Here is a 22,073-nt window from a genome sequence, read left to right on the forward strand (position 1 = left end):
AAGACGCAGTTGTGTCAAGTATTCGGTATTTGGATGAGGCGGTGGACTGGGGCCCCGTTTTATTAACTAAACATAGAAATAGGATACCCCTCTTTCGATAAAATGAAAGCAAAGTTTATTGATGTAAAAGTCTTAAGGTATTATATTCTCATGTTACAAGATTAGTTTTACGTCGAATGTCACGCAAATCAGTTGTTAACAATATCTAGAGCAGTACTGAAACTCATGAAAACAAGAGCCTTTATTATCCAATATAAACTCCATCTAGTAAACCAATCATAGAATGACACGACATTTTTTTTGCGTGGGCACAAATTTATCACGCCATCGTTTATTGTCACGAACTATTCGTCTTACCTCTATATGGTAGGTAAAAATGAAAAGTTCTGAAGTTTCTTATGAAACTCATACAAGCAGTGAGTTTTTAAAATACCTTTAAAGCCAATTTGAAATATTTTTAAGGATGAAATTGTAAAAAGTGACTGGATCTCATTTCGATAAAAAATCTTGGTTGAACTATGAACCCATTTGAAGTTGTACCTGTCTTTTTATTTATATATTCAGTTTTTGTTTTGAACGAGAGTTTAAATTTATCGAATAACTTCTCAGTACAAGTAAAATATTGTGAGGTGTTCAGATTAACTTCACGATACATAGACGGTGCCTTGCCGACATCTTGATGTATTGATCAGGTTCATCAGATATGCCCTCCAGAACAAGAAACCAACAACATACTATACATTTATATCAGCTGTCCACTCCTGTGTGAATTCGTGGTCAGTTGTACCAGTGTCATTTTTCTATTTTCAGAAAGTAACATTCCTACTTCGGCAACCTATGTTGGTTACATTTCGCAGTTGATTCAATACTCTACAACTTGTTCCGGATATCATGATGTCCACGATAAATATCAGAGCTAATATTAAATAAGGTTGCAAGAAGCACAGGTCGATAAAGACAATGTGGAAACTGATAGTCATCATGATCTTATTGGGAAATTACACTATATGTATTTTCTTATGCAATATCACGTTTAATACCCATTATAATGGATAGTGGTTTGGATGTTATTAACTCGGCTCTCACTGTGAGAACGTAACATTATTTGGCAGACCTGAAAAGCAAAAGTCGTCAGTAACACTTAATTCTTTTCATACAGTCTCCCTTTTCATCTGATCTTAATGAATATCTTACTTTGTTTATCGATTTTGAGTTTAAAATTTTGTTGACATTCAGGTACTATATTGTTTTTAAATTACTATATATTATAAAGTATATTTGTTATGCGGCAGGTTAGTCCTGCTCGTTTGATGATTTAATGCCCGTTATATAATTCAGATGATTCGTTACACCATCGGGAACCAGATAGTTATTACAGATATTGCATATATATGTATATGTACTTGGTCACAACGAGTGATAATATAGGGCGGCGAGTGATAATATAGGGCGATACGATCAATGTATGTGGCGTTATATGTTATCTAAATAGTATATAACATTTTATTACCTGACGTTCATCTGACCTTGTAAACACCCGATAAGTCTTATTCAGTGTCTGTGGACATTCTATGAGGCTAAACTGTGGACAAGTGATTCTACTAACACTACAGCATAGTAAGTGTATATACATGTATATTTATCTCCAGGCTCACTATCAAACTGCCCAGGGGATGTCTCTAGCACCGTGTATTATCCTCCAAGTAGTAATAGGTTCCAAATGTAACAAACTACAAAACCTGATCACAAACCTGTACTAAGACACAAAGCTACTCACAGCCATTAAACATATCAAACAATGATCGTAGCTTCTTTTTAATTGTTTATTGTTTCATATCTTTATTTCTTTATCTAGATGACGCCAGCCCTGGTAGTGATTCCATTACTAGGGCTTTTCTTTAGAGACACACATGCCACACCCAATATCGTCATTTTCATCGCAGACGACCTCGGTTATGGTGATGTGGGTTGCTTTGGTAATACGTCCTTGAACACTCCAAACATTGACCGTCTTGCGCGGGAAGGCGCTAAAATGACACACCACCTAGCGGCCGCGAGCATGTGTTCCCCGAGTCGTACAGCTTTTCTGACGGGGCGGTATCCGATCAGATCAGGTAGGTGTGTGGGTCACGTTACATGGTTGGCCCGTCCGTGGGTCGGTATCTTAAGTAAGTAGGTAAACATTGTAAACACGAAAACAAACGATCACTGATTTATTTCACCATATCAAGTCAAAATCACAACAGTGTGGAAGATCATTGCACAGAAATGACATCAAATCTGAGGACAAGCAGTATCTGTTTGGTTATCATCGTTCTGCCATCGTTATACAACAACACAAAGCGATGTCCTCCTACTGACGGCCTGTATAAGGTTCATATTCTGATTGAAACTTTCGTTCTTACAAATATAGTGGGAGGAATTTGATTGTAAAAGTTTTGAATAAGGCGCCCTAACGAAACGAAAGAGTCAACTTAACTGAGGTATATATACATCTAATACATTGAATACGGTATATTTGACTGTTGTAATGACTTCACTTATATAAATACAGGGTATTTTTTTGTGTACGCATATTAGGTATGGTGCCGTCAGGACATATTCGAATAAACACATTTGTTGCCAGCTACGGAGGACTTCCTACAAGCGAGGTTACCATAGCGGAATTGGCAAAATCGGCAGGCTACAAGACGGCTTTAATAGGTAGGTTGGTCGGCGTCACACCTGATAGAAAGGAGAGACATTATCTGCGGCTACAGGACAAAGTAATAGGCAGGTAGGACGATATTACCAGGTTGGTAGGTGAGGTACATTCTGCGGTTAGAGGACGACGCCACAGGATGGCAGGACGCTATTACCAGCTTGGTAGGCGGAGTACATTCTGCGGTTACAGGACAACGTTAATGGCAGATCGGACGGTATTACCTGGTTGGTAGGTGAGGTACATTCTGCGGTTACAGGACAAAGTTATAGGTAGGTAGGACAATATTATCTTATTGGTAGGTGAGGTACATTCTGCGGTTACAGGACAACGTTATAGGCAGATAGGACGGTATTACCTGGTTGGTAGACGAGGTACATTCTGCGGTTACAGGACAACGTTATAGGCAGATAGGACGGTATTACCAGGTTGGTAGACGAGGTACATTCTGCGGTTACAGGACAACGCCACAGGTTGGAAGGACGATATTACCAGGTTGGTAGGTGAGGTACATTCTGCGGTTAAAGGACAACGTTATAGGTAGGAAGGACTATATCACCAGGTTGGTAGGTGAGGTACATTCTGCGGTTACAGGACAACGTTATAGGCAGATAGGACGGTATTACCTGGTTGGTAGACGAGGTACATTCTGCGGTTACAGGACAACGCCACAGGTTGGAAGGACGATATTACCAGGTTGGTAGGTGAGGTACATTCTGCGGTTAAAGGACAACGTTATAGGTAGGAAGGACTATATCACCAGGTTGGTAGGTGAGGTACATTCTGCGGTTACAGGACAACGTTATAGGTAGGTAGGACGATATTACAAGGTTGGTAGGTGAGGTACATTCTGCGGTTTCAGGACAACGTTATAGGCAGATAGGACGGTATTACCTGGTTGGTAGGTGAGGTACATTCTGCGGTTAAAGGACAACGTTATAGGCAGATAGGACGGTATTACCTGGTTGGTAGGTGAGGTACATTCTGCGGCTACAGGACAATGTTTTAGGTAACACTATGTTGCTATCACCATAGTCAGTGATTTGGTTAGTTTTCAGGATAATCTAATATATTTAGATATTCATATAATAAGATATTCACAGCTTACAGAAAAACGAACATACAAAAGGATTGGACAACATACACTTGGAGAAGAACTCCTTTCAATACAGATACAGTGGAGCGAAATATGATAAATCCTTTTAGAACGCATCAGTGATGCTAAGGGCCGAAAGTTTGAAACTTAGGAGGAAACTGAAGAAAATCAGAATTGATAAAAAGAACGTGGCATGCATGTTACGGAAAACCTCGAGGACTAATTAAATGCGGACAGATGCTCTTTGAGGGACAAAAATATATACTCGTTTTGTAATCATTCTGAGAAATAATTTTTTTAACATAAGCGTGTGTTTCTTAGCAGTTAAGAGCGTGTGATTTACATAATTACAGAACAAACACAAGTATGTATATATTTTTCAGGGAAGTGGCACTTGGGTTTGAGCCGTACATATGGAGACAATATCTATCACCCGAGGAACCAGGGGTTTGACACCTTTTACGGCCTCCCTTTAACAAACCTTAGAGATTTTGGCGATGACGGGGACTCCATTTTCAGAGACTACATTCCAGTGTGGCAGTGGCGATGTTTTGCTATTACATTGATCGGATTTTTGACGTCTTTTGGACTTTACAAGCGAAAGTATGTCGGGACTCCATGTTGTTTAATGTTAATCATACTAACTATATTATTAGTGGGAACATTCCTACTTGTTGTTACGAACATGAAACTATTGAACAGTATGATTTATAGAGATTTTGAAATAGTGGAACAGCCAATTCGTCTGAGGGGAATGACCCAAAGATTCGCGAAAGAGAGCATAGACTTTCTAGAACAACGAAAAGTCGACAAGAATCCATTTTTTCTAATGGTTTCTTGGACGCATGTGCATACGGCTATCCAGGTAACGAAAGCCTTCCGAGGGCGGACGCGTCACGGTCGCTATGGTGATGCGGTGGAGGAACTTGACAGTGGGGTAGGTGAAATTACGGATGCTCTGGACAGACTTGGACTTAGCGACGAAACTATTGTCTACTTTACATCCGACAACGGTGGTTATTTGGAAGAAACTGGTCTCCATGGAGAAATGGATGGTGGATACAATGGAATTTTCAAAGGTATGAAGGCATGATTTAATGCATGGAAATCATAGTGTGGCATACTTACAATACTGATTTATATTTCACAACAGCCATTTGTTTGCCATTTATTTTACTTACGAATACACTTACAATATTTACCGAGTCATGTCTTTCGCGTGCATTTCCTATTTTCCAGGCGGTAAAGGTCAGGGCGCTGTGGAAGGGGGTATACGCATGCCAGGGGTGATTCGATGGCCAGGTAAAATCACACCCGGTACGGTAGTAGACGAACCTACCTGGATGATGGACATGTACCCGACACTAGCGAGTGCGATGAGGGCCAAGATACCTAGTGATCGTTCTATAGACGGAAAAGACATTCTTCCTCTCCTCAGTAAGACCGACACAGTGTCACCTCATTCATTCATGGTTCATTACTGTGGAATCGACGTACATGCTATTCGATATAGACCAAGAACAGGTAATAATTCAGTACACAAACCAAGAACAGGAAATAGATAAGTACACAGACCAAGAACATGTAATAGAAAAGTACACAGACCAAGAACGTGTAATAGAAAAGTACACAGACCAAGAACAGGTAATAATTCAGTACACAAACCAAGAACAGGAAATAGATAAGTACACAGACCAAGAACAGGAAATAGATAAGTACACAGACCAAGAACGTGTAATAGATAAGTACACAGACCAAGAACGTGTAATAGATAAGTACACAGACCAAGAACATGTAATAGAAAAGTACACAGACCAAGAACGTGTAATAGAAAAGTACACAGACCAAGAACATGTAATAGATAAGTACACAGACCAAGAACATGTAATAGATAAGTACACAGAACAAGGACATGTAATAGATAAGTACACAGAACAAGGACATGTAATAGATAAGTACACAGACCAGGAACATGTAATAGATAAGTACACAGACCAAGAACATGTAATAGATAAGTACACAGACCAAGAACATGTAATAGATAAGTACACAGATCAAGAACGTGTAATAGATAAGTACACAGACCAAGAACATGTAATAGATAAGTACACAGACCAAGAACGTGTAATAGATAAGTACACAGACCAAGAACATGTAATAGATAAGTACACAGACCAAGAACGTGTAATAGATAAGTACACAGACCAAGAACGTGTAATAGATAAGTACACAGAACAAGGACATGTAATAGATAAGTACACAGACCAAGAACGTGTAATAGATAAGTACACAGACCAAGAACGTGTAATAGATAAGTACACAGACCAAGAACATGTAATAGATAAGTACACAGACCAAGAACATGTAATAGATAAGTACACAGACCAAGAACATGTAATAGATAAGTACACAGACCAAGAACATGTAATAGATAAGTACACAGACATGTAATAGATAATACACAGACCAAGAACAGATAGATAAGTACACAGACCAAGAACATGTAATAGATAAGTACACAGACCAAGAACATGTAATAGATAAGTCCACAGACCAAGAACATGTAATAGATAAGTACACAGACCAAGGACATGTAATAGATATGTACACAAACCAAGAACATGTAATAGATAAGTACACAGACCAAGAACATGTAATAGATAAGTACACAGACCAAGAACGTGTAATAGATAAGTACACAGACCAAGAACATGTAATAGATATGTACACAGACCAAGAACATGTAATAGATAAGTACACAGACCAAGAACATGTAATAGATAAGTACACAGACCAAGAACATGTAATAGATAAGTACACAGACCAGGAACATGTAATAGATAAGTACACAGACCAGGAACGTGTAATAGATAAGTACATCGACCAAGAACATGTAATAGATAAGTACACAGACCAAGAACATGTAATAGATAAGTACACAGACCAAGAACATGTAATAGATAAGTACACAGAACAAGGACATGTAATAGATAAGTACACAGACCAAGAACGTGTAATAGATAAGTACACAGAACAAGGACATGTAATAGATAAGTACACAGAACAAGGACATGTAATAGATAAGTACATCGACAAGGACATGTAATAGATAAGTACACAGACCAGGAACATGTAATAGATAAGTACACAGACCAGGAACGTGTAATAGATAAGTACATCGACCAAGAACATGTAATAGATAAGTACACAGACCAAGAACATGTAATAGATAAGTACACAGACCAGGAACGTGTAATAGATAAGTACACAGACCAAGAACGTGTAATAGATAAGTACACAGAACAAGGACATGTAATAGATAAGTACACAGAACAAGGACATGTAATAGATAAGTACATCGACAAGGACATGTAATAGATAAGAACACAGACCAAGAACATGTAATAGATAAGTACACAGACCAAGAACATGTAATAGATAAGTACACAGAACAAGGACATGTAATAGATAAGTACACAGACCAGGAACATGTAATAGATAAGTACACAGACCAAGAACATGTAATAGATAAGTACACAGACCAGGAACGTGTAATAGATAAGTACACAGACCAAGAACGTGTAATAGATAAGTACATCGACCAAGAACATGTAATAGATAAGTACACAGACCAAGAACGTGTAATAGATAAGTACACAGACCAAGAACATGTAACATATTTATACCTCAGACAGATTATATACAAATATGCATAAATGTTAAACGGGTAATATATATCGAGACGTAATTACTATCGATCCGAAAATATTTCGGCGAACAATACAATATTTACTTAAAGCAAATACCATCATATCATATGGAAATGTGAAACACAAAACATTTTTAAAAAATTACAAAAAGTATTTCCATACAGAATACTTTGAATACTATGATAGCGTTGGTTATTAAGTTTAACCTATACTTATGAACATTTATATAACTATATGTTACAAATCGTTTACTATATCTTTTTGAATTGTTTAATGCTGAAAGAACTATTGAACACCTGTCTTTGAACACGTGTTAAAGCATTGACATAGTTAACGATAATGAATAAACTTACATTATTTAACACATTAATTTAAAACCTCGAAGAAAATACCAACAAGTCAGCAGTGCCATAATCCAGACCCAAATGCAATAAAACTTGTGCAAAATATCAACAAAACAAAAATTTTCATGTAGACACGTGCTTATTTCTGTTACATACCGCTGTAGCATATTTCTAAATAAAACATCCATTTCACTACTGACAGGTAACAAGGTTTGGAAACTGGTGTTTAGATCGCCTAACTATGTTCCTGGAACAAACAAATGTCTTCCTATATGTACCTGTCCAGACGCAGTGATCCACAATGAACCTTTACTACATGACTTAACATCGGACCCAAGTGAAGCCACCCCTATTAACTACTCGGGTGATTCTCAACTGGAAAATGTGGTAGCCATCATACAGGAGGCATACAAACGTCACATACGGTCTATCGAGCCCGTGGAAATTCAATTTTCTACTCCAAATGTGATGTGGAGGCCTCATTTACAAGTGTGCTGTAATTTCCCCAGTTGTCACTGTACCGATCCAAAGTATGCTGACTATAACTAACTATCAATTATGTTATAATATGAAATGAAATTCTATATCTCTGCTCACTGTCAATATTTCCATTATTTGGTTTCTGTATAACAGAAACACGTGTCTAGTCGTCGTGTTTATTACCTTTTGATATGAAATGACACATTCTTCTGTCATTCTGAGATGATAGACATTCTTCTGTCATTCTGAGATGATAGACATTTTCTGTCATTTTGAGATGAGACATTCTTCTGTCATTCTGAGATGAGAGACATTCTTCTGTCATTCTGAGATGAGAAATTCTTCTGTCATTCTGAGATGAGAGACATTCTTCTGTCATTCTGAGATGATAGACATTTTCTGTCATTTTGAGATGAGACATTCTTCTGTCATTCTGAGATGAGAGACATTCTTCTGTCATTCTGAGATGAGACATTCTTCTGTCATTCTGAGATGAGAGACATTCTTCTGTCATTCTGAGATGATAGACATTCTTCTGTCATTCTGAGATGAGAGACATTCTTCTGTCATTCTGAGATGATAGACATTCTTCTGTCATTCTGAGATGATAGACATTCTTCTGTCATTCTGAGATGAGAGAAATTCTTCTGTCATTCTGAGATGAGAAATTCTTCTGTCATTCTGAGATGAGAGACATTCTTCTGTCATTCTGAGGTGAGAGACATTCTTCTTTTAATTCTAAGATGAGACATTCTTCTGTCATTCTGAGATAAGACATTTTTCTGTCATTCTGAGATGAGAGACATTCTTCTGTCATTCTGAGGTGAGAGACATTCTTCTGTCATTCTCTCTCTCTCTCTCTCTCTCTCTCTCTCTCTCTCTCTCTCTCTCTCTCTCTCTCTCTCTCTCTCAAGTTTTACTTCCCTGTGGTGTATACCTGAACCCCTCTCCCAGAAATGAGAGAAAACTTTATTGGGAAGAGGACTTACAGAATCACTTCCCGTGCCAGATCTTAATTAATTACAAAAGTGCCATGGCTCACAATAATACATACATGGACTTCGTGAATTTGTGAGTTTTACACACTGATGTGGTCAATAGTACACTATGTTCTAATGTTCATAAAACTAAATACACATTAGCAAACTTTATTAATACCATAAGTGATTAGTAAAGTTGAGACCTAATACCATACACTCATTAACTACTTGTACTATTTGCCACATCCTGACAGTTTCTTCTCAATATTTTCTACACCTTACAAAGATTACACTTCCTCCTATACAAGACTTCCCATAAAATGTCCCATTGGCTATGTAATAGATTTATTTCAATAATCTCCACTTCTCATTAGCATTATCGACCAAACATAAAATTTGACTTTCGATATTAATACTTCAAGCCCGTTATGATATGATCCTTATAATGCCTCGCATCTGCTGTAACCTCTCATAGAATTTCTCACCCACTTTACACGTAATAGGTTGCTCCTAAAGTTTTACATTATTCAGAACAGACTACCAGAAAAGTTTACTTTATTCAAAACAGACTATCAATAAAGTTTGAATTTATTATTAAAAAACCAAATACATGAACTTATTCACTCCTGTTAATCAACAATAAATCATACTGTTAGATATGTTTGTTAACTAGCATTGGCAAAATAACTAAATTTTCAGAAAACCCTTTGTTTTAGCATGAATTTATTTAGTAGGAGAACATTTTCGACAAGACAAGTGTATCTAATACCATAACAAATGTTTCTTAAAGAATTTTGATTGTTGATTTTAGGATTTGACATCGTAGATATTAAAAAGTTTTCCCTCAGTTTTCAAATTGATACTGCTTTAGCAGCAAACACTAGCTTTTTTCATCCACCATTTTTATTGTATAAGAATGATTTCCTATGTAAATGTGTACTTGTAACTCACTTGATATGCATAATTGACCCTTAATCCAGGTTCTACCTTATTCATACTAATATCATTCTCTCTGACAACAATATTTTCAGAGTTTATCCATCTTAAGCTTAAAACACATCACTCATGGAAATTAGCAGTAAAGTCTTCTCAATATTTATATACAGTGTATTTTAAAAATATGTGTAAGCTCTTGCATTTTGAACCATGAGGAATTGTGTCACTACTGCCGTATGTTGTGCTAGGATTCTATTACATATATTATTTGTCACTGCTATGGAAATATTGATATTTGAGATGAATTAAGGTGTCACTTATTTAATAAGTTGGGCATAAATTTCATGACATGGTTGAATAATTTGTCAGACTTTGACTTAGCAAATACTTTCTTGGCGAGTACTTTTAGCTGTGAAATGTTGAAAGAAGATTTGGAATATTTCAGACTTGTAAATTTAAGATTTCTGTATCAAATATTTAAAACTTCTCAATTACACTATTATGATTTGCTTTGTACATTTATACAACTCTTCTTTAATGTTGATTGTGTTTTAATTGTATTTATTCTTTTCATGTAATCTTGGAGGACATAAAAGGAATAATAATAACTTAATAATAATAATATAGAAATGAAATCATTCTTTTGATTTGATGTCAACAGGGGAATATCTAAGAATTTTACATGTTTGGAAAAATGTCAAGAAAACATGAAGCTATCTAAGAAATTAGAATTTGTGTATAATGTTGCAGTTTTTATTGCTGCTAAAAATACATAGCTTCAAGCTGATATCCTTTTGTAGTTTCTGACAACATCAATATTGACAGAGGGGAGATAACTCATAACTAGCCATTACAGTTTTCTTTTCACAACTTTGAAGTGACATTGTGTATTAAAAATTAATTAATGAAACAAAGACATAAACAAATTTTTAAAGTTTTGTGCAAATTTTAAACGCGTAATATTTCAAATTTTGACAACAATTTAAGTGCATCAATAGAAAATATAGGAAAATGTTTACACAATAACTGTTAGCTTAAGAAGCACAATGGGTAGTAGTTTCATGTATGAGTTTGCTGAAGGTTTGAGGGGAAAATGCACAGATTTAATTTGATTTCTTCTAGATTTGTATATCCTATTTAAAAAAAATCCTTTTTGAATTTTCAATTTAACTGGAAAATCTCTAAAGTAAAAGATATTTGTAAGATAAATGTATCTAAATCAGTTATGTAATATTTTGATGGTGACTTGTCAAACCTGTCTGTTATAAAATAAGACACCAGGGTCATTAATCATCTACCTCAGTTAATAGTTCAATTACAGTGTCATGTTGATTTTATTACAAAGAGTTACAAAGAGTTTTTCTTTGACTATGAATCAGTCTATGACAGTGTAGTGCTAAAACTTAACATGAAGTGGACTAATAAGTGGTCTGTTCACACAGGTGGTCTCTCAATAGAGGTGATCTCTTTACACAGGTGGTCCTCGGTCTAGGTAAAAGGGTCAAAATAAAAAAATAAAAAAATCAAAGCAAACAAACGTCAAGATCATCTTGCGACTTCAACTTCACAAATTCAGTTTATATCATAATCATGGGATAATATCGTCAAATTCTATATTGTATACTCGATAAAGTTTTGGTGATCAAAATCAAATAATGAAAGGCTATTATTCATAGCTTTTAGAACAATTTTAATGCAGTTGGGTGGGATTCGCACTTCTGATCACTTTTTGACATATTTCATGACATCTACAGATCAGATTCCAGAATTCCATACTTATAGCAGACAATACTTGAACGAAGGTCTACAAGTCCATCAAGCAGGATTGTACTTCAACCAGCTTCAGCTATTTATTACTGATGCTGAGGCTCCAATTCTGTGTGCATCTGAGATTGCAGTTGGGAAAGTTGACATCATTGCATGTCTTCAAATAGAGTAATCTAAACCAAATTGGTGAAAGGCACATTCATTTTCAGCAGAACAATGCAATCTAGGTTTGTTTTTCAGTTTGAAGTTTGCTTTTGTGCTATGAAGTAAATGTTTGATTCATTATCATGTTGAACAGATATACTTTTGTTTTTGAAAGTATGAAATACAGTGGTTCAGGGAAGTTTTATATTGTGTAATGTTATGTAAAAATCTTTTTAGTCTTTTCAGTTTTTTATACGTAATGTACACATGTTAACTGTTAAGATGAAATAAATATACAGGCCATTGCACCATAAAAAATTGAAGGATTACATTGTTCTGTGCTGACAGGCGTGTCTCAAACAACTATATGGTTTGCCTCTAAATCTTAAAAAAAATTATAGCAAGTTGAACTTTAAAAAAATTTCACTGAAGTTGCTATTGTCTACTTTTGTTTTTTAATCAATTTATTACTACTGTCTGGTTTTATTACCAGCATTTCTTTATAAAAATAATGCTTAAAAATAGTGTCTTTGTGTACCACTGGGTAGGGGATTTTCTGTGAATAACAAAATACTTCACTATCAAACAAATATTCATATTGATTTTTGAATGCATTAGTTATATTTGGTTAGTTTCTCCTTATTTCTGTAAGGGGAGATAAATCTATTTCTTTTTCAATTTCAAAATATAGTTGGTACTTTAACCTTATGTAATTTAAATCTGAATAGAATTAATGCCTGGAAAAATTGTACAATATCATTTATGCCACTAAAAGCAATAAATTTATATGCAATAATGAGTTACTAGACATCTAGCTGTAAATATATGCAGCGGCTGAAAATGTAGTATATATGTATATGTGATGTCCACCTACAGATTCTAAGTATTGGAGTAGAAATTGCCATCAGTATTTAAAAAAGATGTAAAAGAAATGCTCTATTCCAAATCAAATGATAATGGCAGGTTAGAAATGTAATGACACAAACCAACTTGTTTTCTTTTTGTGAAGGCTTTTATTTGTCTCTGGTGTGAATAAGTACATGTTGGGAATAATGACATATATGCAATAATGTACAAAAGTCATGATATGGTAAATCTGCTTTTAATTATCTATGTAAGGCAGCATCTCCTTAATGGTGAAGATCATTGAGAAATATGTGAAATGTACTTAGAAATGCAAGTAAATACAAATTTATTTTACAGATATAGGAAGACAAAGCTGTGTGTAGGTGTGTTATATGTTTCTTAAAAATTCATTATTTTTAAATTTTATTGATTGTTTGGTATTAGAGAAGATATCATTTGAAATGCTTTTATGCTATAGAAATCAAATTACACTACCATTTTAATATATAAGTGAAATGCTGAAACAAAATATGGTCATAATTTTTTTTTTTTTTTTCTATGGAAATTACCATTGTTTTAATAATGATTCCGTTTATAACAAATATTTGTGTAAATATTAATGCATTAATGCATGAAATTTTTCTTAATTGTAATAATTAAAACACAAAGAAACAACGATTACACTGCCAATTCAGAAACTAATGGTTTGAAATTTTTGCAAACAAATTTCACTCAATTTTGATATTTGGTTACTATGTATCCAGATGTTTCATAAAAATAATGTGGTTTTGTGTACCACATGATATGGGATTGTTAAAACAATACAAATCATATTAAGATTTTGTATGGTTTTCTTTTGAGTGGTCTGAGTGTGGATGAACTTGTACATTTTGCAATTTGTAAGTTGGTACAGTCTGTATGTAGTTCTTTACAGAATTAGTGTGGAAAATTTGTACAAGTTCATTTATGCCACAGTAATAAATGTTGTTATATTCCTGAAGAAAATTGACATTTTAGTGTTGATTTACAAATAAGTATTAGTAGTGAATTCTACCTAAATGTAATGTCTTCACATGATTTTGAAATGTACCACATGCTGGAGTTTAGTAACAGTATAGATAGACATATGTGCTAATGTACAGTCATAATATGGTAGTTTTTTAGCTGTGGATCTCCAGTTGATCATTAAATTCATGGCTATATACCTGTTGAACAAGGTTCCTTGGTTCAATTATCATTGTACATCCTGTGTCATTAGGCAATCATGGAAGTTATGAAATGTGATGGACCTACCTGGTAAGCTGGTCACCAGATATAATAATTTAATGTTACTTTTTGCTTTACATATTCCAAAGATACAGAGTACACAATTCAGCTAATATTGCAAGAACAATGGATGTTGAAGATGTTACATTATTTGGTTTCATTTCCTCATGATATGTGATTGTTTCTGAGGAATCAATTAGAACAATCATGGCATATGTTACATTATTGTGTTGTTATATACCTATACAGCTAGCTGGATTAGAACAATCATGGCATTGTTATATTGTTTACTTATACAGCTAGCTGGATTAGAACAATCATGGAATTATTACATTATCTACGTATACAGCTAACTGGATTAGAACAATAATGGAATTGTTACATTATCTACCTACGCAGTTAGCTGGATACGAACAATCATGGCATTGTTACATAATCTACCTATGCAGCTAGCTGGACTGGAACAATCACGGAATCGTAGCTGGATTAGAACAATCATGGCATTGTTACATTATCTACTTATACAGCTAGCTGGATTAGAACAATCATGGCATTGTTACATTATCTACTTATACAGCTAGCTGGATTAGAACAATAATGGAATTGTTACATTATCTACCTCCGCAGTTAGCTGGATAAGAACAATCCTGTAACTGTTATTTTCTTATACAGCCATGAATGTATTTTTCAAATAATTTTTCAAACAGTAATGTACAACATAGAAGCAAATGTAGCTGGGAAACAATGTAGGTAGAGATTGAAAGAATCAATGACAATAGAAACAATTAAAAAAACAACAATAATTTGAATTAAACAAATTAAATAAACAAAATATACAAATGCCTTATGGCTGCTATGATTTTTATGGGATCTGCATACATTCTTTTCGAATAATGAACAGGTAAAATTTACAGATAATTTTATTTGTTTTATGAAAGGAATTATGAAATGATGCCTTTTGGAATATAACTAGGTAACATCAAGAATATAAATGTTCTTCAGTGTTACTATTAAAACCTGCACGAAACAGATGTTGAAAATGTTAGATATAATCCTTAGAGTCACATATGTGTATACAAAACCCTCCTTGGTACCTTGTCCTCTTGTATTTCAATGATTGTCAGTTAATTACTCCACCCAAATATCATGAGGTCACTGCTGCTTGTGTCCACATCACAGGATCAGGTTCAGTGACATCACTAGCTACTCCATGTTTCTTCTACAGGAAAAGAAACTAGATTTAAATCACATTTTAATCTGCTTTAATACTAACAATTTGCAAAAAAAGTGATATCTTCACAACTTATTCATGTAAACAATCTAAAAGTAATATAAGGATATATCTCATTTTGTTTTTTGTTTTTTTTATTTTTTCATTATAATTTTGATAATGATAGGTTTCGTGCTTGTCTGTTGATATATGTCGTGTCTGTAGTTGGTATGTTGTACGATAGGTGTCGAGTAAGTCGTCGGTAAGTCGTTCGGTAGGCGTCGTGTCCGTCGTCGGTCAGTCGGTCGGTAGGCGTCGAGTCCGTCGTCGGTCAGTCGGTCGGTAGGCGTCGTGTCAGTCGTTTGTGTCGGTAAGTCGGTCGGTCGGTAATTCGTCTGTTATGAGGTCAGTCAGAGGTGTCGTGTCTGAGTTGGTAAGTCGGTCGGTAGGTGTCGTGTCCGTCGTCGGAAAGTCGGTCGGTAGGCGTCGTGTCAGTTTTCGGTAGTCGGTAGGTCGGTAGGTGTCGTGTCTGTCGTCGGTAGTCGGTCGGTAGGCGTCGTGTCAGTCGTCGTCGGTACGTAGGTCGGTCGGGTCTGTTAGTATGTCGGAAAGTCTGTCTGTAGGTGTCGTGTTTGACGTCGGTAGTGTGGTCTGGTAGGTGTCGTGTAAGTCGTCGTGTAAGTCGGTCGGTAGGCGTCGTGTCCGTCGTCGGTCAGTCGGTAGGTGATGTGGCGTCGAGGTAAACACCTACTGTGGTCGGTCAGTCGGACCAATGGTAGGCGTTCGTGTCCGTCGTCGTCAGTCGGTAGGCGTCGTGTCTGTCGTTTGTACGTAGGTCGGTATTGTGTCGTGTTGTCTGACGTAGGTGTGTCGGGTACGTAGGTCGGTAGGTGGTGTCTGTCGTCGGTAGTCTGTCTGTAGGTGTCGTGTCTGTTATCGGTACGTAGGTCGGTAGGTGTCGTGTGACGTCGGTTACGTAGGTCGGTAGTCGTCGGTGTAGGCGTCGTCGGTAGGTGTCGTGTAAGGTCGGTAGGTCGTAGGCGTGTGTCCGTCGTCGGTCAGTCGGTCGGTAGGCGTCGAGTCTGTCGTCGGTCAGTCGATGGTAGGCGTCGATTCCGTACTGACGTCGTGTCAGGTGGGCGTGTCAGTCCGTCGTCGTAATTCGTCTGTCGGTGGTACAGACCAAGGGTACGTAGGTCGGTAGGTGTCTGTCTGTTGGTAGGTCAGTAGGTGTCGTGTCTGAGTCGGTAGTCGGTCGGTAGGTGTCGTGTAAGTCGTCGGTAAGTCGGTCGTAAGGCGTCGTAGGTGATGTGTCGTCGTCAGTCGTAGGTCGGTACGTAGTCAGTCGTCGGACAGTCGTTGGGTCCGTAGTCGGTCGGTAGGGTCGTGTAGTCGTTTGTCCGTCGTCGGTCAGTCTAGGTGTCGTGTAATTCGTCTGTACGTAGGTGTACGTGTCAAGGGTCGGTCAGTAGGTCGGAAAGGTCTGTAGGTGTCGTCGTCGGTCAGTCGGTCGGTAGGCGTCGTGTCCGTCGTCGGTCAGTCGGTCGGTACTGTCAATAGTCATAGGTCGGTAGGTGTGTCGGTCGGTAGGCGTCATTGTCAGTCGTTTGTTCGTAAGTCGGATTGTCTCGTGTAATTCGTCTGTACGTAGGTCAGACCAAGGGGTCGGTAGGTGTGTCGTCGGAAAGTCTGTCTGTAGGTGTCGTGTCAGTTTTCGGTACAGGTCGGTATGGTCGTCGGTCAGTAGGCGTCGTGTGGCAGACACTTACTGACCAATAATACATAGGTCGGTAGGTGATGTGTCGTCGTCAGTACGTAGATCAGACACCTACTGACCAATGGTACATAGGTCGGTTGGTGTCATGTCAGTCGTCGGTACGTAGGTCGGTAGGTGTCGTGTCTGTCGTCGGTACGTAGGTCGGTAGGTGTCGTGTCTGTTATGAGTATGTCAGTCAGTAGGTGTCGTGTCTGACGTTGGTAAGTTGGTCGGTAGGTGTCGTGTAAGTCGTCGGTAAGTCGGTCGATAGGCGTCGTGTCCGTCGTCGGTCAGTCGGTCGGTAGGCGTCGAGTCCGTCGTCGGTCAGTCGATTGGTAGGCGTCGATTCCGTAGTCGGTCGGTAGGCGTCGTGTCAGTCGTTTGTTCGTAAGTCGGATTGTCTCGTGTAATTCGTCTGTACGTAGGTCAGACACCTACAGACCAAGGGTACGTAGGTCGGTAGGTGTCTGTCGTCGGAAAGTCTGTCTGTAGGTGTCGTGTCAGTTTTCGGTACGTAGGTCGGTAGGTGTCGTGTCTGCCGTCGGTACGTAGGTCGGTAGGCGTCGTGTCTGTCGTCGGTCAGTAGGCGTCGTGTGGCAGACACTTACTGACCAATAATACATAGGTCGGTAGGTGATGTGTCAGTCGTCAGTACGTAGGTTAAACACCTACTGACCAATGGTACGTAGATCAGACACCTACTGACCAATGGTACATAGGTCGGTTGGTGTCATGTCAGTCGTCGGTACGTAGGTCGGTTGGTGTCGTTTCAGTCGTCGGTACGTAGGTCATACAACTACTGACCAATGGTACGTAGGTTGGTTGGTTTCATGTCAGTCGTCGGTACAAATGTCGGTTGGTGTCGTTTCAGTCGTCAGTACGTAGGTCAGACACCTACAGACCAAGGGTACGTCGGTCGGTAGGTGTCTGTCGTCGGTAAGTCGGTCGGTAGGTGTCGTGTCAGTCCTCTGTATGTAGGTCTGTAGGTGTCGTGTCAGTCCTCTGTATGTAGGTCTGTAGGTGTCGTGTCAGATTTCGGAACATAGGTCGGTTGGTGTCATTTCAGTCGTCTTTAAAGTGTTATGATCATCAGTATAATGTTGATGATAGTTTTGTCGTAGGATATTACTTGTTTTACCTTAATGACAGTCCTAGTCTTTCAAATAAATGATGGTTAGACTAAATGATAGAACAGAAATGTTAGTCAAGTGGAAATGGTAGCGGGTGCATGCTGCATACTTACGGTAGTCTGTCTTGTGTCTTGAAAAATTAACGCGTTTTGAATCAACATAACATACACACATTTCCATTCTTTTATTCCATTGATTTCAAAATACAATGAAAATCAAATAAAATCAAAGCAATTGACAATATATACTTATAATTATACTGTTTTTTTGGCAATCTTCTCTTTTTCTCTTCATTTTGATGAAAGAAGAATGGGCAGGGGTGGGGCTGGGGGAAAGTGATATTGTCAAAATAAAGATCCAACAAGAATGAAATATGTACATCTTCAGGCATTTTTCTCTAAATACAATAAATAAAATGGGTAATTTTATATTGATTTATTGGATCAGAAGTCAATGATAATGCATTATATGAAAATTCTAAAACAAATTGTAGTTATATGGAATTATCTCTTTTTTAAAGTTTCCATACAGATTACAATATATTAAAAAATGTTAAATGTAAAATCTATTTAAGTAAATACCAACAGATGTACATGTTTCTTGGGGCAGTGGAGACATGCAGGCAAACTTACTCAGTCTTTCTTCCTGTTTTTTTTTTAATCAGATTCCTAGTTATATAATCTGTAATTCAAAAGAAAATGAAATAAAGGTAATTTACTGTTACAGAGTAATGTAACGGGTAGTAACAGGCAACAACAGAAAGTATCAAGTAGTAACAGTTGATAAATAAATGTCACTGAAAATACAGTAGCAAGTGGGAAATATATGAACTCAGTTGAAAGTGGAGTTACAAGTAGCAGCAGGTATAAAAGAGGAAAGTAACTGAAAGTGGAGTAACAAGTAGTTACATGCAATACAGGAAAGTTATGAAGTTAAGGAACAAATAGTAAAGACAAAGGAAATGACCTGAAAGTGGAGAAAGTAGTTAGAGTTAATAAAAGGAAAATAACTGAAAGCTAAGGAACAAATAGTAACATTCATTAAAGGGAAACACTGAAAGTAGAGTAACAAGTAGTAACAGGCAACAAAGTAATGTGACTGACAATTTAGTAAGTAATACCATGTGATCAATGAAAGTAGCAGAAAGTAGGGTAACAAGTAGTAACAGGCAAAAAGGGAATTAAGAAAGCTTAAAGTGGAGTAACAAGTATTAACCGTCAATAAAGGAAAGTAGTACAAAAACTTCTGACAACAATAAATTTAAAGCAATGTAACTGGAAATAGTAACAAGCGGTAACAGGCAAGAAAGGAAAGTAACAATTAATAAAGTAACAAAGAGTAACAATCAATAATAGGAGTAACTGAAAAAGGAGTATCAAGTTGTTACAGCAAAGTAACAAAATTAAGAAACGAAGTAGTACAGACAATTAGGGAAATAACCTGAAGTGTAGAGTAAAGTTTTTACAGCAATAAAGATATGCAAAGTAACTGGAACGAATAACAAGTAGTAACGGGCAATAAACGGAGAGTACCTTAAAGTATATTAACAAGTAGTAACAGCCACTAAATGAAAGAAACACTGAACGTTGAGTAACAAATAGAAACAGTCAACAAATGGGAGTAAAATGGAGCAACAAGTAGTAACATGATATACAGGAAAATAATAAAGTTAACAAACAAGTAGTACAGGCAATAGAGAAAAGTAACACATACAACTCAAGTTACAAGTACTGACAGTGATAAGGAAAGTTACTGAATGTATGGTAACAAGTCTTTTCAGATTAGAGAAATTAAGTAACTAGAAAACGTGGCAAATACTTGTATGCAATAAAGGAAAGCAACTAAAAGTAAAGTAACAAGTAGTAACAAGCAATTATACGAAGAATTGATAATCAAGTAACTAGTAGTAACTGAAAATAGATTAACAAGTAGTAACATGCAATACAGGGAAATAACAAAGTAAAGTAACAAGTGGTAACAAGCAATGATACAAAGAATTGATAATCAAGTAACTACTAGTAACTGAAAATGTATTAACAAGTAGTAACATGCAATACAGGGAAATCACAAAGTTAAGTAAGAAATGGTAACAAACAATGATAGGAAAACTGAAAATCAAGTAACTAGTAGTAACAGATAATAGATTAACAAGTAGTGACATGCATTACAGGGAAATAACAAAGTTAAGGAACAAGTAATACATGCAATTAGGAAAGTAACCGAGTGTGGATCAACTAGTAGTTACAGGCAAAAAGGGTAAACAGTTCTTAAAGAATTAAGAGAGAACGAAACTGGAAAGAAAAAACAATTTATTAAAAGGCAATAAAAGGAGCGCAACCGAAGGGGAAAAATTAGTAGTAACAAGCAATATAGGAAAGTATCAGAAAGCTTAGTAACAGAAAGTAACGGGCAATAAAGGGAAGTGAATGAAAGTCGACGAGTAGCAACAAGCAGTAATGGATTATACCTAAAAAATAGAGTAAGAAGTTCTTACAGTAATAAAGAGGAACAAAGTAACCGGAAAGAGTAACAAGCAGTAACAGGCGATAAAAGGAAGGTAACTTAAAATAAAGTAAGTAGAAATGAGCAATAATAGGAACAACTGAATGTTCAGTATCAAGTAGTGACAGGTAATATAGAGAAGAACCTGAAAGGGGAGTATCAAGTAGTAAGATGTTATACAGGAAAGTAACAAAGTTCACAAGTAGTACAGACAGTACAGGAAATAAGCTGAAAGTAAAGTAAAACAGTTTTTACAGCAATAAAGAAATGCAAAGTAACAGGAAAGAATAACAAGTAGTAACAGCCACTAATTGAAAGAAACACTGAAAGTTGAGTAACAAGTAGTAGTAATCAATAAAGGGGAGTAACTGAAAGTGGAACAACAAGTAGTAACATGATATACAGGAAAATAACAAAGTTAACCAACAAGTAGTGACAGACAATCGGGAAAGTAACTGAAAGTAAAGTAACAAGTAGGAACAAGTACTAATAGGAAGAAATGAGAATCAATTGACTAGTAGTAACTAAAAACGTAAGTGGAAACAGAGAAAGAAGTAGCAAATGGCAATAAAAGGAAAGTAACCGAAGGGGAGAAATTAGTAATAAGGAGAAATCATCATCATTAAAAATAGAAGAGTCATAGAATATCAATGACTGAAAGTAGATTGCAAGGGAAGTAACTCTAATCCTTCAATGCTGTATTACAAGGCACTTGCCTTATACAAATGCAATTTGTAGTATTTGTAGTTGTAATTTTGTAAGTACAGTACGTTTTTAGCAAAATACAATAATCTCAATAAATCACTGAAGTCTTCTTCATAAAATAATATTTAAGATAAAGCAAAATATATACAACTTCAAGTCCAGTATACTGAGCTTTGTATTCCCTGTTCACTCTATCAATGTGGTTACTAAGGTCCTGTATCAAAATAAAAAAAAAACTATCTACCACAAGAAATTCATAATTAAAAGAAATAGAACACATTTCCACATGCAATATGGAGAAACTTAAAACACTTACAAATTTGGTCAGATGTATTTGTACTATATGTAAAAAAAACAAGAAGTAACTCTGTTGTAACAAACTTCAATATTTTAACTGATGACGTCTGCAGCACTTACAAATACGGACACTTAATAACAAATATATTTGTAGTCCTATCAAGCAAGGGATTTCTTTCATAACAGTATTTCTTAAGTTCCTT

General features: G+C 36.4%; 1 protein-coding gene across 1 annotated transcript; it reads left to right on the plus strand.

The window, feature by feature from the left end:
• The first annotated feature begins 1,855 nt into the window (after positions 1-1,855).
• LOC132562109 (steryl-sulfatase-like) lies at positions 1,856-12,186 on the plus strand. The gene is made up of 6 exons (XM_060226836.1): positions 1,856-2,114; positions 2,581-2,703; positions 4,181-4,876; positions 5,037-5,321; positions 8,054-8,347; positions 12,002-12,186. Exons 1-6 carry the CDS (start codon positions 1,856-1,858, stop codon positions 12,184-12,186), a joined length of 1,842 nt encoding a protein of 613 aa, XP_060082819.1.
• Positions 12,187-22,073: the final 9,887 nt, after the last annotated feature.

The sequence above is a fragment of the Ylistrum balloti genome, unplaced genomic scaffold, assembly GCF_031769215.1.
Source record: "Ylistrum balloti isolate Yb309-2 unplaced genomic scaffold, AGI_CSIRO_Ybal_v1 Utg371346, whole genome shotgun sequence".
Lineage (NCBI taxonomy): Eukaryota > Metazoa > Mollusca > Bivalvia > Pectinida > Pectinidae > Ylistrum > Ylistrum balloti.

What these genes read in the sequence shown, in the direction of transcription:
- LOC132562109 (XM_060226836.1), top strand. Translation starts at nt 1,856, where the DNA reads ATGACGCCAGCCCTGGTAGTGATTCCATTACTAGGGCTTTTCTTTAGA. An exon ending in ATACAATGGAATTTTCAAAG is followed by an intron (nt 4,877 to 5,036) that starts GTATGAAGGCAT and finishes CCTATTTTCCAG; the next exon opens with GCGGTAAAGGTCAGGGCGCT. An exon ending in TCGATATAGACCAAGAACAG is followed by an intron (nt 5,322 to 8,053) that starts GTAATAATTCAG and finishes CACTACTGACAG; the next exon opens with GTAACAAGGTTTGGAAACTG.